Source organism: Schistocerca nitens, chromosome 3 (genome assembly GCF_023898315.1).
Source record: "Schistocerca nitens isolate TAMUIC-IGC-003100 chromosome 3, iqSchNite1.1, whole genome shotgun sequence".
NCBI lineage: Eukaryota > Metazoa > Arthropoda > Insecta > Orthoptera > Acrididae > Schistocerca > Schistocerca nitens.
In genome coordinates, this window is record NC_064616.1 from 275,794,697 (window position 1) to 275,811,231 (window position 16,535).

General features: G+C 41.4%; 1 protein-coding gene across 7 annotated transcripts in view; it reads left to right on the forward strand.

Moving 5' to 3' along the window:
- LOC126248243 (ribosomal protein S6 kinase 2 beta) overlaps positions 1-16,535 on the forward strand; it is a 634,112-nt gene that overhangs the window by 575,652 nt on the left and 41,925 nt on the right. For all 7 annotated transcript variants that reach the window (XM_049949088.1, XM_049949091.1, XM_049949087.1 and 4 more), the window contains 9 exons: positions 3,761-3,925; positions 4,523-4,604; positions 4,699-4,859; positions 4,964-5,070; positions 5,151-5,328; positions 14,798-14,963; positions 15,042-15,203; positions 15,333-15,466; positions 15,611-15,736. In XM_049949088.1, the coding sequence (XP_049805045.1) occupies positions 3,761-3,925; positions 4,523-4,604; positions 4,699-4,859; positions 4,964-5,070; positions 5,151-5,328; positions 14,798-14,963; positions 15,042-15,203; positions 15,333-15,466; positions 15,611-15,736 (1,281 nt within the window). The remainder of the gene's footprint in view (positions 1-3,760; positions 3,926-4,522; positions 4,605-4,698; positions 4,860-4,963; positions 5,071-5,150; positions 5,329-14,797; positions 14,964-15,041; positions 15,204-15,332; positions 15,467-15,610; positions 15,737-16,535) is intronic.

The following is a 16,535-nucleotide window of genomic DNA, read 5'->3' on the forward strand; positions in this document are numbered from 1 at the left end:
TAAGTAGTTCTAAGTTCTAGGGGACTTATGACCTAAGATGTTGAGTCCCATAGTGCTCAGAGCCATTTTTTATCTTTCTGATTGGTGAGTTACCCCATATAATTATTCTGTAAGACATCATGGAGTTCAACAAAATGTGTCAGGCCGTTGGTTAATTTTGTTTCCAAGACTAGTAATTACACGAAGAGCAAAAGTAGCTGAGCCTCATTGTTCGAGAAGCTCAACAATATGATTCTTCCAGTTAAAGTTCTCATCACCATGTGCATCCAAAACTTTGGAGCAGCCCACCGTATTTGCTGACCTCTGTTCTTGTGCTACGTAAATTGTTCGAATGACCCTTTTTTTGTACAGAATTGAATACATTTTTTTTTTCAAAATTGGGAGCGAATCCGTTTTCAGAGAACCATTGAATAATTCTTTATAAAAAGTCATTAACAAATTCTTCGGTTTCTTTCTCTCCAATGGGACTCACTATAACAGTAGTATTGTTTGCAAAAAGTACCAATTCTGCGTGCTGAATGATGAGTGGGAGGTCATTCACCAATATAAGTAATGGGGCCCGAAATTGAACCCTGTTATTTTATTTTTATTTACACGTAAAGTTCCGTTGGATCAAATTGAGGAACAAATCTCAAAAGTCATGGAACGTGTCAGTACATGAAATTACAACGTGAAAGTAATAACAGATAAAAATAAAATTCTTATGAACGCAAAAGAAGTTAAGCCATAAGTTTAAGTAAACGTAATCAACAATCCAACAAGAATCGGCTTAATTTTTCAAGGAACTCCTCGACAGAATAGGAGTGACACATGAGGAAGCTCTTCAATTTCGATTTGAAAACGCGTGGATTACTGCTAAGATTTTTGAATTCTAGTGGTAGCTTATTGAAAATGGATGCAGCTGGATTCTGTACACCTTTCTGCACAAGAGTTAAGGAAGTTGGATCGAAATGCACGTTTGATTTCTGCAGAGTATTAACTGAGTGAAAGTTGCTTATTCTTGGGAATAAGCTAATATTGTTAACAAGAAATGACAGTAAGGAATATGCATATTGAGTGGCCAATGTCACAACACAGACTAATGAACAGGGGGGTCGACAAGAGGTTCGTGAACTTACACCACTTACTGCCCGAACCGCCCGTTTCTGAGCCAAAAATATTCTTTTAGAATGGGAAGAGTTACCCAAAATATAATACCATACGACATAAGCGAATGAAAATAAGCAAAGTAGACCAATTTTCGTGTCAAAGGATCACTCATTTCAGGTACATCAAGTCTTTGAACAAGATCCTGAACGTGGGCTTTCCAAGAAAGTTCACTATCTACCTGAAAACATAGAAATTTGAACTGTACAGTTTCACCAGTCATCTGCCCATTCTGTGAAATTAAAATGTCAGGTTTTGTTAAATTGTGTGCTAGAAACTGTAAAAACTGAGTTTCACTGTGCTTTAGGGTTAGTTTAATTTCTACAAGCCATGAACTTATGTCATGAATTGCACTATTTGAAACTGAGCCAATGTTGCAAACAACATCCTTTACTACCAAGCTATTGTCCGAAATATTTTAGAGTTACCGGTAATATTAGAGGGCATATCATTATATAGATAAGGAACAGGAGTGGCCCCAACACTGATCCCTGGAGCATCCCCCCCCCCCCCCCACTTGACCATACCCCACATCACATCCATTCTCAACACTGAATAATGACCTTTTGCTGTCTGTTTCTAAAGAAAGAGGTGAACCAGTTGTGAGATACTCCCCGTATTCCGTAATGGTCTAACTTTTGGAGCAATATTTTGTGATCAACACAGTCAAACGCGTTATTTAAATAAAAAAATTATGGCTAGCCTTCGAAACCTTTTGTTTGACCCATCCAGTACCTCACATAGAAAATAGAATATAGCATTTTCAGTTGTTAAACGACTTCTAAAACAGAACTGTACATTTGATAGCAAATTGTGTGATACAAAATGATCAATTATCCTTACATATACAGCCTTTTCAATAACTTTAGCAAACACTGATGGCCGCGGCCGTTGTGGAAGAGTGGTTTTAGGCGCTTCGGTCTGGAACCGCGCGACCGCTACGGTCGCAGGTTCGAATCCTGCCTCGGGCATGGATGTGTGTGATGTCCTTAGGTTAGTTGGGTTTAAGTAGTTCTAAGTTCTAGGGAACTGATGACTTCATATGTTAAGTCTCATAGTTCTAAGAGCCATTTGAACACTGATGGCATGGAGATATATGTAAAACTGTGTAAATTATCCCTTTCTCCCTTTTTATAAAGCGGCTTTACTACTGAGTTCTTTAATCGTTCAGGAAACTGACCATTCCTAAAGGAAAAATGTGACTACCTTTGTGGTTTCTCGTCAGTCATTGAAATTTTCTACCTTTCCATTTGTCGGAAACCTCGTTTCGATGTCGTGAACTATTGACGAAATAAAACGGGATGTTACAACCTTGTATTTTACTGTGAAGTAGTTCGTGATCTGCCTTTCCAGTAAAGGGGACTGCGAGTAACACTGCTCCCATTCCTACGCTTGTCATCTGCAAAACGGATAAAATTTGTCTTCTCACAATGATAAATAGTTTTCCTTTTGTTTAACAGAAAAATAACACGCGAAAAAACAAAATAAAAAACCCATCATCGTGCCCTTAATATATGTGATAAATAAAGCATTTAATTTATTATCTGATACTGCCGTGAAACCTTACCGCACTCGTTGGGGACAATCAAAATAGTTGTGCGTGGGTACTAAACGCTTCCGCGAAAGGAGAAATCTAGGATACAGTTTGATGCAGAATAATCTGGTGGAATCGAATGAAAAATTAAAATAAATAATAAACACTAATGTTGCTTTTATAATCCAGAATGCAATGCAAGTTTCGTAGCCTATCTCCGCTAGTATCTCTCACTGTTGTGACACGTATTCCGAGAAAACAATTCCAACAGGGCCGTTGATGCGTTGATGGGTTTCCTTCCGTACTGTTGCACAAGACGGAACGAACTTGTAACGGCCACACTTTTGCGCAACGCTTCAGTACTGCAGTCGCTTGAAGACAATAGCCGCATGATATTTCATCAAGTATTTAGTAATCACTGACGTTACTCAGATGTCTCTTTATTTACGCACGTGTGACCACACCTATTGGAGACAGTTCTGTGTTAGATGTAATATTTTCGATATTTATTTCCGAAATCTCTCCACCATTTCATATTTTCCGTAATTATATGAAATGACTGGATGATTACTGCAGCTGCGTTCTGTACAAAATGTTGGAAACATCGAACTGCGTTCTAATCATTGTTTACCGACATAATTAGTTTTGCAAATTAATCATTACAAATCTTACTCCTGTAGTACTAATAAGTCAAATGTACTGTAATTGCATGAGTAGTATTAAGATTACATGCTTGTTAGTCTACTATTGCGTCATATAACAAATAGAATAAACATTAGCAGCAACTAATAACTGATTACCTGGATCTATGTTGTGCACCCTACTACTTAAAGTACCACAACATACCGTGCTTACAACTGTTTACACCTTCGTAATAGACAGCTGTGCTAATTGTGGCAATCACTTGTGAGAATGTTTTTCTGTACAAAAACACGTTGATAAATCGTCCAATAGATTAAGGGTGTTTCCGAGCTTTTTACACTGGCAGTTCTGATGTGTATTTCTTTGCTATCGTAAATTTACCAATATTGCGTAACCCCAGCAAAACACTGCTTTCATTGACGTTGTGTTCTATTCCAGAACCATAATACACAAGAAAATCAAAACCAGCACAATAGCAGAGAAAATGATAATGGAGAAACTCACGAGTTTGAGTTGAAGGAAGTAGTAAAAGAAGGCCATGAGAAAGCCGACCCCAGTCAGTTTGAGCTCCTGAAAGTCCTTGGACAAGGATCGTTTGGAAAGGTACTTCCTGTGGTGAACCAAATCCTCTGATGTTTAAACTTTCTTTTGGTTCAGAGTGATGATGTGTGTTTGTATTAAAGTCTATTTTTGAGTTAGTAGCTTTCTTTGGCAATATATTTGGGTAAATACACAGTCAGCCGCTGATTTATTTATTTATTTACTTATTTACTTATTCATTTAGCTGCGATTTAATTAATTTTTTGTATTAATAACTAGGTTTCAAGCCATTGCAGGTTCATTGTCAGGTAGAATTATTAAAGAGACATTTGACGATGCACCTCCAGTAGCTTGAAAACTTGCCAATGGTACAGAAAATAAATTGCATTAGAAATTAAGAAACAGTGAAAGGTTGTATACTATGCCAATACAAATCATAGTTGCAGTTTACGATCCACAGAGAATATAGTGAATTCAGTAGTTTTCTATTTAGAAATATAATATAATGACTTCTCTTTGAACAGTTTGAGAAACATTATCACCCTTACTGTCACAATTTAACAACTAAGATATGAGATACATTTATATCTCAGCTAATCGTTCACCCCAAAGTGTCCTACATGGTTATGCTATAAAACTACTATGGGTGATTTTTTGCAGGTGTTCCTTGTCAGGAAAGTAATTGGAAAAGACACTGGAACTCTGTATGCAATGAAAGTACTAAAGAAAGCAACATTGAAAGGTAACCTGGTTTAATCAGTCTAGTTTCAGAAAAAATGGCAGAGCAGCAAAACACAGTTTCTATTAAAATATTTTTTTTCTTTCTTTGTTTCTAGTGAGGGACCGCATGCGCACAAAAACTGAAAGGAACATACTTGTGGATGTACGTCATCCTTTTATTGTTAGACTGCATTATGCATTTCAGACCGAAGGAAAACTGTACCTGATTTTGGACTTCCTGAGAGGGGGAGATCTTTTCACTAGATTGTCTAAAGAGGTCTGCTTTTTGTCTCTTCTCCTGCCTCATAAAACGTAGTATTTTCTTATAAAAATTAAAATGTATATTTTAAAAGCAATAATGTAATATGACCCTCTTTGTAGGTAATGTTCACAGAAGAAGATGTCAAATTTTATTTAGCAGAATTAGCTCTTGCACTGGACCACATCCATAGCTTAGGGATAATTTATCGGGATCTAAAACCAGAGAAGTAAGTGCTAGCAACCAGTGCATAAAGCTTCAAATAAAAGTGTGCATATCCTGTCATAAGTAATAGTGAATATTTTTCAGCATATTGTTGGATGCAGATGGACACATATCACTGACCGACTTTGGGCTGAGTAAACTTCCTCTTGATGACCAAAAAGCATACTCTTTCTGTGGAACAGTGGAGTATATGGCTCCAGAAGTTGTCAATCGAAAGGGGCATTCATTTGCAGCTGACTGGTGGTCACTCGGAGTCCTTATGGTATTGTATAAATTTTTATTTTAGTTATTGTAAATAATTTACTACAGCTGCAGGAACTTGCTTGTTGAAACATAGATACTCATGGGTCAACAGGAAGGTTTTAGATGAGTCGCCAGCTTTTAATGTATGTATTCACAGTTTTGCAGTTTGTTATCGAATCCAACAAATATGAAAAAAAAACTGGTTGTGGTGACAGATAGATCTGTAACTTTGGTTTGGAAGGTGACAGTATGGTTGTGAGTTGGTTAAGCCAACGAATGTTGAACTAAAAAGAAACTTGGTTGTAGTGACAGACTAATCTGTAGCTTAGCCCAGTTGAAAAAATTGCCAATAACTTCACATTACAGTGACCATATTGCTTATGGTATTTGTTACATGTCTGCTTTGTCACTGGTCAAAGCCAACAACTCGTATTGAACATTTCTCCGTGTCCAATACCCATTGTTAATAAATATTTTGAAAATAACCAATTATTATTGGCTTGTGCATTATTCATGAAATGTTCACATAGACTCAGCTGTAAGTAAAACAGTTGCGTGGACTTGATTGACACTAGGTAACAGCAGTCGGTTTACTGAAAAAAATTGCATAACTCATTTTATGAGGAGAATGTACAAACATTCTTTAGACCAGTACGTATCACTATTGTAAGATTTGTGAAGCTAAAATCTTAATCTCGATAGCTTTCTCGGACGCATATCAGCAGTTAATCTTTCCATGCCCAATCTTAGAGCTGAATTACAGGGAACTTTAATAATAAGTTTTCCGTAAAAAGTACCCCTTTGTGCTCCATACGGCGAGTTACGGAGTTTGAATGTAGGTATGTACATGATGGATAATACATAGCAAAAGCTGGCCGGTGTGGTCGAGCGGTTCTAGGCGCTACAGACGAGGCACGTAGAACTTTGGATTCTTCCCGTGGTGTAATTTACACCAGGCTGCTTGACGGTCTAACCGAGGCTGAAATACTATCTTACCTCTCTGATTAGGGTGTCATTGCCGTTCATCGTGTCATGACAAAGGTAGATTCCTCCTTGGTGCCCACCTGCACTCTTTTCCTCACCTTTCATAGGGTGGTGCTGCCGTCCAAGATCAAAGCAGGCTACGAAATCATCATAGTCCAGCCGTACATTCCGAATCCGATGCGCTGTTACCAGTGTCATCCGTTCAATCACATTAGAACGTCTTGTCGACACCTGGCTAAATGCGTAACCTGTGACAGGGATGCACACGAGGGCGAATGTCTGCCCCCCTCCTCCCCGCTGTATCAACTGTATTAATCTCCTCCCGGGATTGTCCCGTTTATCTCTATGAGCAGGCTGTTCAAGAGATTTGGGTAAAGGAAAAAGTGCCTTACCCAGTAGCTCGCAAGTTACTGGCTAGTCGCAAACCTTGTGTTCTTCCGTCTGGCACTTATAGTTTAGTTCTTGTTACCATCGCTCCATGAAGGACATGGCTACACAGACATTCGACCTCAAATTTGGCTCTGAGGTTGTGAAGTCGCCCAGTGTCAAGGTAGCATCACCGTCCCCCCGTCCCACTGTGCAACAAACTGTCAAACTCTCACCTCAAGGGGGCGATGCTACCCACTACGCAACCGGCAGGCAGGAAAGGCCAGAAGGAGTACTCTCCAGAAGACTTCCTCTGTCACTCCAGCCAAACAACACCCAAGTCCTCCTCTAAGCAGAAGGGATCGAGGAAGTTCGCTAAAGACAAACTGTCTTCCCCTTCACCAACACGAAGATCCTGCTTGACGGTGTCGCCACGTGGTCGCATAGTTCGGCCGGCCCCTGTCTCGCTGGTGCGCACCACCAACCGTTTCTCGGCGTCGGACTCCACCGACCAACCGCACAAGCACGCCGATGCTTGTATGGACCCCATGGAGCAGGATCCTGCTTATGTGCCCTGTAGTAGCGACTTTCCACCGGCTGCCCTCGGCGGACACTGAGTTGACACCCCCTACATCTCTTCCTCCTCATGACTGTCCTCCAATGGAACGTTGCGGCCTTCGGTCCCAAAAAGAGGATTTATGGCTGCTTCTAGCATCGCAGCATCCCCTCGTACTTTGCCTTCAGGAAACGAAATTGCGCCCTCAAGACCGCTTTGAGCTTCCACATTACATACAGATTCGTTTTGACCTTCCCCCTGAAGTTGGCAGCCCCTCTCATGGGACCGTCACGCTGCTTATACGGGATGACCTTCGTAGTCAACCCATCTCCCTGACTACCCGTCTTCAAGCTGTTGCCGTTCGCCTGTTCCGTCCCCACCTGACTTTCTCCCTCTGTACCATTTATGTATCTCCGTCCTTCGATGTCACCAGGACAGACTTCCTTCAGATTATTGGGCAGCTACCTCTACCGTTTTTGCTACTCGGTGACTTTAATGCGCATAATCCCCTTTGGGGTTCACCCAGGACCTACCAGAGAGGTGCCCTCTTGGCCAACATTCTTAACCAACTCAACCTCTTCTGCCTTAGCACTGAGCACCCACTTTCCTTTCCAACTCCTCGCACACCTATTCCCTTTTGGACCTATCCTTTTGCACTGCCCAGCTTGCCCATTGTCGTGAGTGGTCCGTTCTTTCTGACGCCAACTTGAGCAACCATTTCCGTGTGCTCTCCGTCTGCTGACTCCTACCCCATCCCCATGCATGCCCAAATGGTGGCTTACTAAGGTTGACTGGCAGCTTTACTCCTCCCTGGCAACTTCCGTGTAACAAGATTTCCTCAGTTGTGATGACCAGGTGGACTATTTCACAAACGTTATCCTTACTGCTGCAGAATGTTCCATTCCTCGCACTTCCTCTTTACCACGTCGTGTCCCAGTCCCTTTGTGGACTGAGGCGTGCCCCGACACAATTCGCGCACAGAGACGTGCTCTCCGCGTGTTTAACCGCCAACCTACGCTGGAAAACTGCTTTCATTATAAACAGATGTGTGCAAAGTGTCGTTGAGTTCTTCGGGATAGCAAAAGAGCTAGTTGGATTTCGTTCACTAGTTCTTTTAACAGTTCCACACATTCATGTGGACGGACGCGGTGGCCGAGCAGTTCTAGGCGCTTCAGTCCGGAACCGCGCGACTGCTACGGTCGCAGGTTCGAATCCTGCCTCGGTCATGGACGTGCGTGATGTCCTTAGGTTAGTTAGGTTTAAGTAGTTCTAAGTTCTAGGGGACTGATGACCATAGATGTTAAGTCCCATAGTGCTCAGAGCCATTTAGCCTATTGCGGCCCGTCTCGTGCAGGTTGTCTCGGACTCCCTTTTTGTCGATGATTTTGCCATCTGTTGCAGTTCTCCACGGACCTGTCTCACTGAGCGGCATCTTCAGCACTGTTTTGGTCTTCACTCCTGGAGCATAGCCAATGGCTTTCGCTTTTCCAATGACAAAACCGTCTGTATGAATTTCTGGCTGCGCAAATGGTTTCTCCCACAATCTCTACATCTTGGGCCCCTCGCCCTTCCATTTTTGTTGACACTACGAAATTCCTGGGTCTCACACTCGAGAGGAAACTCTCTTGGTCCTCCCATGTCTCTTACCTGGTAGCCCACTGTACACAGTCCCTCAGTGTCCTACCTGTCCTCAATGGTACTTCTTGGGGTACTGATCGAACCACCCTCCTCCATTTGTACGGGTCCCTTGTCTGTTCAAAACTCGACTATGGGTGCTTTATTTATGCATCTGCACGTCCATCCCTTTTCCGCCGTCTCAACACTAGCCATCATTGTGGCGTCTGTTTGGCCACAGGTGCCTTGTACACCCGCCTGGTTGAGAGTTACTATGCTGAAGCTGCTGAACTACCACTGTCCTACCGCTGTGACTTCCTCCTCAGCAGGTGTGCATGCCGTTTGTCTGCCATGCATGGCCACCCATCCTATGCCTCCTTCTTTGATGATTCCTTAGATTGTCTTCCCTGTTATCCCCTGGCGTCCACTTTCGCCACTTGCTACGGCGGCTTAACTTCACGCTACGTGCAACTTTCCCAGTGGGTGTGAACCCTTCACCACCTTGGCTTCGTGAAGCGACCCATGTTAACCTTGGCGTTCATTCGCTTCCTAAGGACACTACTCCAGCCCCGGCCTATCGCCTCCAGTTTCACGATCTTCGCATGGAACTTAGCGACAGTATCTTTGTATACACTGATGGCTCTAGGACTGACCATGGCACTCCTCAGTATTTACTGCCGAGCTTTTCACCTTGTATCAGGCTGCGGAGTGCATCCGGCGTCACAGCCTTCACAGTTGTGTCCTCTGCCCAGACTCACTCTGCGCCCTCCAAAGTCTCTGTGTGCTGTACGCTGCTCATCCCTTAGTGCAGCGGGTCCAAGAAAACTGTCCCTTGCTCACTCTTGGTGAAGCCGATAGCATGTTTCTGTGGATCCCTGGTCATGTCAGTCTGCCAGGATACGAAGCTGCTGACGCTGCTGCCAAGGCTGCAGTCCTTTTATCTCAGCCCACGAGTACCTCTATTCCCTGTGATGATCTTTGCATTGCCATCTGTCAGGCGGTGGTGTCCCTTCGGCACTGCCAATGGTCCACTTTTCACGGGAATAAGCTTTGGCTTGTTAAGCCTCTCTGGGCACCTTGGATGACCTCTTCTCGGCCCTCCTGCCAGGTGGAGATTATTTAAACTCGGCTGAATATTGGGCACTGCCTTTTTAACCATCGTCATTTGCTCAATGGCGCTGCCCACTTTGTACACATTGCACCCAAATGTTAACTGTCCGCCACTACCTGCTAGGATGCCCTTTTTTTACTAATTTATGTTCCATGCTGGGTTTGCCATCTGATTTATCAGCTGTTTTAGCAAATGACAAGTGGGATGTCGCCCGTGTTTTACTTTTTGTCTGCTGAAGAAATATGGTGAAGGCCATTTAATTTTTAATTTTGGATCTCCATTTTTGTATGGTCTTTTTTAGCCCTTTTTGCACGTGCCTTGTTTAGATGTCTCTTATTCTTTCCATTAGGACTGACGTATAGTCGTTTCCCTTGTCTCTGTGTTTGTGTTCTATAGTTTAGACTTGGGCGTGTATGACCTCATTTGTTTTTTGCGTCATAAAACAGAACAAACAAAGAAACAAACCAACCTTCCACATCCTTCTGTATCTGAAAGTAATCTGTATCTCTATTGACTTCATTATCGACAAGACATTAAGTACTAACCTTTCTTCCATAGTCCACATACTGTAAGAGTTAAAAGTAGACCTGATTGAGACAGCAGTTGAGATCCTAATCTGCCTATCTCAATTTAGGTTTCCCATAATTGCTACATGCAAATTCTTGCTGGTTTCTTTGAAAAGAATATGGCTAATTTTTTCCCCCATCTTTCTCTTATCTGAGCTTGTGTTCCCCCAAAAGTCCTATCGTTGATGGGAAATTAAACTCCGATCTTCTTTCCTTATTGCTAATGCAAGCATCAGCAAAGACCTTGCCTAGAGTACATCCTAATCAGCAGAGATAGTTCAGCAAACCCCTGATTATCTAGGTTAATACAGACCTAAGACTGAATGGATAACTAAATAACGGGAATAATCCAAAACATACATTTTTACCAGAAACTGTATTTACTCTATTTACAAAACATGATAGACATCACATTTGAAATCCCACTGCATTACTTAGTTGAAACACGGTGTTTTGTATCATTTGCTTTTAGTTCATTGTTGTGGAATAAGTGTCCAGTTCTCTCTGCTTTTGTTTTTCATTCACTTGTTAACTGACAATCTTTCTCAATTTCTGGTGAGTTAGAATATTGGTATAACAAAACAAATTTTGTTCTGCATACCCTAATAACAGATCAACACATTTCACAGCCTTGATTTGAATGTTAACAGGTTCCTCAATTGCCTCGTCTTCACTGTCTTCCTCTACTGAACACACTTTCTTCACTATATATGTACCACTTAGCTGCTCAAATCCCAGTTCATAGGTGTATTATCTCTGCCATTGGACATTGCGATGGAGGCAGATTAGTGGGTGTGGGTAGTGCAGTGGAACAGTGTGAAGACCTGCCAAGGACGGTGTACACAATGGGTAGTATGGTAGTACTGTTGACAGATATGTTTACTTGCAGGCTGCAGTAAGCCAGACGGGTGAGTGCTTATGCTTTACGCCGATTTCAGTTATTGTATACCTCACCTTGACCTTTGTGCTGAGTGGTGTTGTTGAGTGCTCAGTCGACAGCTGCCCCCGCCAGCCACGTGATGGGTTTACCCCCTTACATGTCTCTTGGAGATGACTTTCTGCTCCCCATAGATTGACCAACATAGTAAGTTTTCATTTCTTCTCATGGTGTCTGTTACCCAGTTATTACCAAGCCACTGTTGGCCCGTGAAGTACCCATGCTGACTGTGTAGTGTAGTGGTGTTGTCACATCTGTGCAGAGGACTAAAATAGGCATCAGTATTTAACCACTTAGAGACGTTTGTGCCATCTTTGTCTTCATAACCAGAAATTTGTAATTTAAACGAAAACATTTCTTATGATTGTAACAGAATACTTCAGGCTTTCTACTTCATTTTTTCAAATAACTCCAACCTACGCACCATTTACCTGCCAGCCGGATAACCCACACATAGATAATCAGGAGTTTGCTTATGTTGTAACTGACCAATTACTGGAGATATAATGCAAATCCAGTAAGAGCGCTAGAGGTGATACGAGCAATGTGTCTATGGTTATTGTTCTGATACATCAAAACTCGAGGTACTGTGTTTGCTGCTGTCCTGGAAGAACAGGAAAAATGAGTATTGTACTCTAGTATAACAATATTAATTAGGATAGACTGCTACTGAACATACAACATAGAGGAAGCAGTGAACAGAAGGCAGGCACTTTCATAAATAGACTTGAGTATTTTTTAGCTATTGAACAAAGTCATTCATCAGATAAGTTGATACTCTCATAGTTAGTCACATGAAGGTATCAGCAAAGTATGCTGATAAAACATCGTGTTGATCAGAAAACGAAAATAGGAAGATTGGGGTTTAACGTCCTACTGATGGTGATGTAATTAAAGACAGATGCTCTTATTGGGGGGGGGGGGGGATGTGGAATATTATCAGCTATGTCATTTTCAAAGGACCCATCCTGGTGTGTGCCTTAAGTTGCTTGAGGAAACTATGAAAAATCTAAAACTGGATGGCCTGACAGACATTTTGACTACCATTCTCCCAAACAAGAGTCCAGTGTCTTGCTACTTTGTAGACTAGGTTAGTGCTTTGTGTTACAATCCTGTAAGCAACTCATTTCCTGGGAGGATCAACAATATGTCGCATATGGAATCCTAAGGCAAGGTTAAATTTCTAGTGCCCAAATGCCCCCTTTTTTTGCTCTAGTTCCCTTTCTGGTGAATCAGTCTTGGCCAAAATATTTGTAGCCGGTCGACTCTGTCCTGACGTTTAGTTCTGAGAAGTCTACGAAATACTCCTCTGCTGCTGCTTAATCTTTTCACTTGACTCAGAACGTTTTTTTAATCATAAATTTCTTTAGATATGAGACTAGGTGGAAGTCGGAGTGGATTAGATGGAAGCCAGAATGTGCCTAATATGCTGAATATGGTTAATTTGCAATAATATGTACCTCAGATCCCCTCAGTTTCTCCAGTCCAGATCACCTTTAGGGAAAGTGCATTGTCATGATTAAAGTTTGTTTTCAATTCATATTTTTTTCCATTCAGTCAATCTATGCTCTTAGTTTTTGCCATTTAGTAGTTTTCATGTTGCTAGATTACTGATAATCTTTCCAGCATATCAAATGGGCTATACAATTTTTGGTGCTCAGGCACTAGCTTGTACCTGTTGTTTTTGATTACTGTTCATTTCTGACATGAAGTTTTGGTCCCATGTATCATCCACAGTACAAATTGGATCACAAAATCAGTTGATTTCTTTTTAAAATAATGGAAATGTTGTTGAAAAATTTGTTCTTTTACTTTTGATCACCATTCTGTAAGTGTTAAGTGCATTAAGCCTTGGGGCTGACTTTCATAAACCAGTGACCATTTGCTGTTGCAGTTTACGCCCAACAATCATCTAGATTTTCAGATACAAACTACACATTCATAGTGAGTGGATAATGGCCGTTCTGAACCAGGTGCTGATTGAAATGCTATCTGATTTGATTCTTCATGTCCTGTTAGTGCCACATGAATGGTCTCATATAGTATCACTGCTAGAAATCTGATGAACTCTACAAAGACGTTGGCTGCAGCCCAAACTATTGTAGTTTGCATCACACACAGATGACTTCCTTTCATTGACACTTCCATTTCTCCATTTAGTTGGTCACGCACCTGCATTTATTAGTGTTTTAGTAATGAACGTTGTCACACTGCTTCCTGTAGCTACCCAATGTTCCATTTGTGGTGTCACCGCCAGACACCACACTTGCTAGGTGGTAGCCTTTAAATCGGCCGCGGTCCATTAGTATACGTCGGACCCGTGTGTCGCCACTGTAAGTGATCGCAGACCGAGCGGCACCACACGGCAGGTCTAGAGACGTCCTGGCACTCGCCCCAGTTGTACCGCCGACGTTCATAGCAGTGGTCCACTGACAAATACGCTCTCATTTGCCGAGACGATAGTTAGCATAGCCTTCAGCTACGTCATTTGCTACGACCTAGCAAGGCGCCGTATTCAATTGATATTTATCTTGAAGCATGTACAGTCAAGAGAGATGTACACCAATTATGGATTAAAGTTAAGTATTACATCATCTACGTACTTTATTTGCAATTCTCAAGACATTGTCCTGTTCCAGACCTCACGCCAGTCTGCGTGAGATTAAACGCGTGTATTTCGGCCTCCTCTAGCAACACGGTGTTGGCTCTTCTGCCAACACTTCACCATTGACAACTGAAAGGGCACAGCTGATTTTCTTCCCCAACCTCGACACAATCTGAGCTTTTTCTCCATCTCAAATGACCTCAATTTTGATAGGATGTTAAACTCAATCGTCCTTCATTCCATGTTCAACAATCCGAAGCCTTGGATTCTCACCCTCCATATAGTCCTGGCTTTGTCACATCCAATTTTCATCTGTATCTGAAACTTAAATAAAACATTAGAGGACTTCATTTTGATAGTGGTGCAAGCAGAGGTGAGGTTGCAGCTATATCAACAAAGTCAAACATTCTACAGTGACTGTATTAACAAACTGGTGTCTTGTTGGGAGGAATGTGTTTATTCATCACCATGGTGGTGATGTTGAGAAATAAATATGTAAACATAAAGAATAAAGAGGTAAAATATGTAAAATGTTACTAATGTTTTTTCTTTATTTAGAAAAACCTTTAAAGAGTTTTCAGGTCTCTCTCTCTCTCTCTCTCACACGCACACGCACACACGCACACGCACACACACACATGCACACATGTTAATGAAGTATGTAATATGTGAAAGGTGTATATACAGATCATACTTTTTGTGACTTCAGTTCTCTACACATACTATTTAAATTAATTTTTTTCCCATAGTTTGAGATGCTAACTGGAACACTACCATTCCAAGGACCTAACAGGAAGGATACAATGACACAAATTTTGAAAGCCAAGCTTGGAATGCCTCAGTTTCTTTCACCAGAAGCACAATCATTGCTGAGGGCACTGTTCAAGAGGAATCCTGTTAACAGATTGGGTGCTGGTAGGTAACAGCTGCATGAAAACTCCAAAATAGTGAAATAAAGTTCAAAGACCATTTAATTTTTTTGTTTCATTTAAGGCCCTGAAGGAGTAGAAGAAATCAAAGCCCATGCATTCTTTGCAACGATAAACTGGGAAAAACTTCTAAAGAAAGAAATACAGCCTCCTTTCAAACCAGCAGTGAGTAGAGCAGATGATGCATTTTACTTCGATAAAGAATTTACATCAAAAACACCTAAAGGTAAGGAAGGATTCATAATTTACATGCTTGTTCTTGTTTTTTAAAGTAATAACATAAGAAGAGAGACGTATAGTATTCACAGGAGAAAGAAAAACACGATTGGGGAAGAAATTCTTTCCTTGTTTGCAGATTCTCCTGGAGTTCCACCTAGTGCCAATGCTCACGAACTCTTTCGTGGCTTCAGCTTCATTGCTCCAGGTCTTCTTGAAGAACAGACCAATAACTCTACAAATGAAAAATTTTCTGAGGGATCAGTTCTCAAGGTATTACAAAACAGGCTAAATATTAATTGTTGTTAGTATAGTTGCAGAAGTTAATTTTTTCACAAGTAATAGGTTGTTGTTGTTGTTGTTGTTGTTGTTAGATTACAAAAAATACTAAAAAGTTTCCCTAATTTTTTTCTGCAGCAGTCACATGTCAAGCCAAATTCCATAACAGATGAGTATGAACTTAAAGAGACCATTGGAACTGGCAGCTATTCTGTTTGCAAATTGTGTATTCATAGGGCAACGGGTACTGAATATGCTGTGAAGGTAAGCTTTACTGTGAGAACTGTCTGAAATCTAATGAACATAATGACAAATGAAGCTAAAATATATAATTTAATTTCTGTTTTAAGATTCATATCATTGGATGAAGCTGTAACAATAAGAGTATCACAGTTACATACAAATATGGACAAGGTTGTGGAAAGGATAAATTGCTACTCACCACATAAAGGTGGCATTGAGTCAGAGGCAGGCACTACCAAAAGAATGCTAGAAATATACAGCTTTTGGATAAAGTCTTTCATCAGAAGTAAGAAACTCTCACATACATTCACACTAGTACAACTTGCACACACACATGTCCACTATCATCTTCAGGCACTAAAGCCCAACTGTGTCTGAAGTGAGCAGCAATGTAGCTGGGAGTATGGATGAGGTGTGTGATGTGGGAGGAACAGCAGGGTTGGGTTGGGGGAAAATCTTCATGTGGGAGCATGTAGTGGCATATGGAGACAGGATAATGTTGCTGGGTGCAGCAGTGGGAAACTATGTTGGTGAGGGGAAGAATAGATAAGGGGAAATGACTTCGTAGGTGCATTTGTGGGATAGAAGTTTTGTATACTATTTGAAGTGGACCAAGGAAGATGATGGGTAGGTGGAGGATAGGGGCTAGCAAATATTGAGACCACGGGGTTACATGAATGAAGGATATGTTGAAAAGAGAGTTCCCACCTACTGAACTCAGAAAATCTGATACTGGTGGGAAGAACTCGGATGTCAGAGTCTAATAAGCAGTCTTAAAAGTGAAGCATATTATGTTGGGGGCATTGTTCAGTAACTGGAA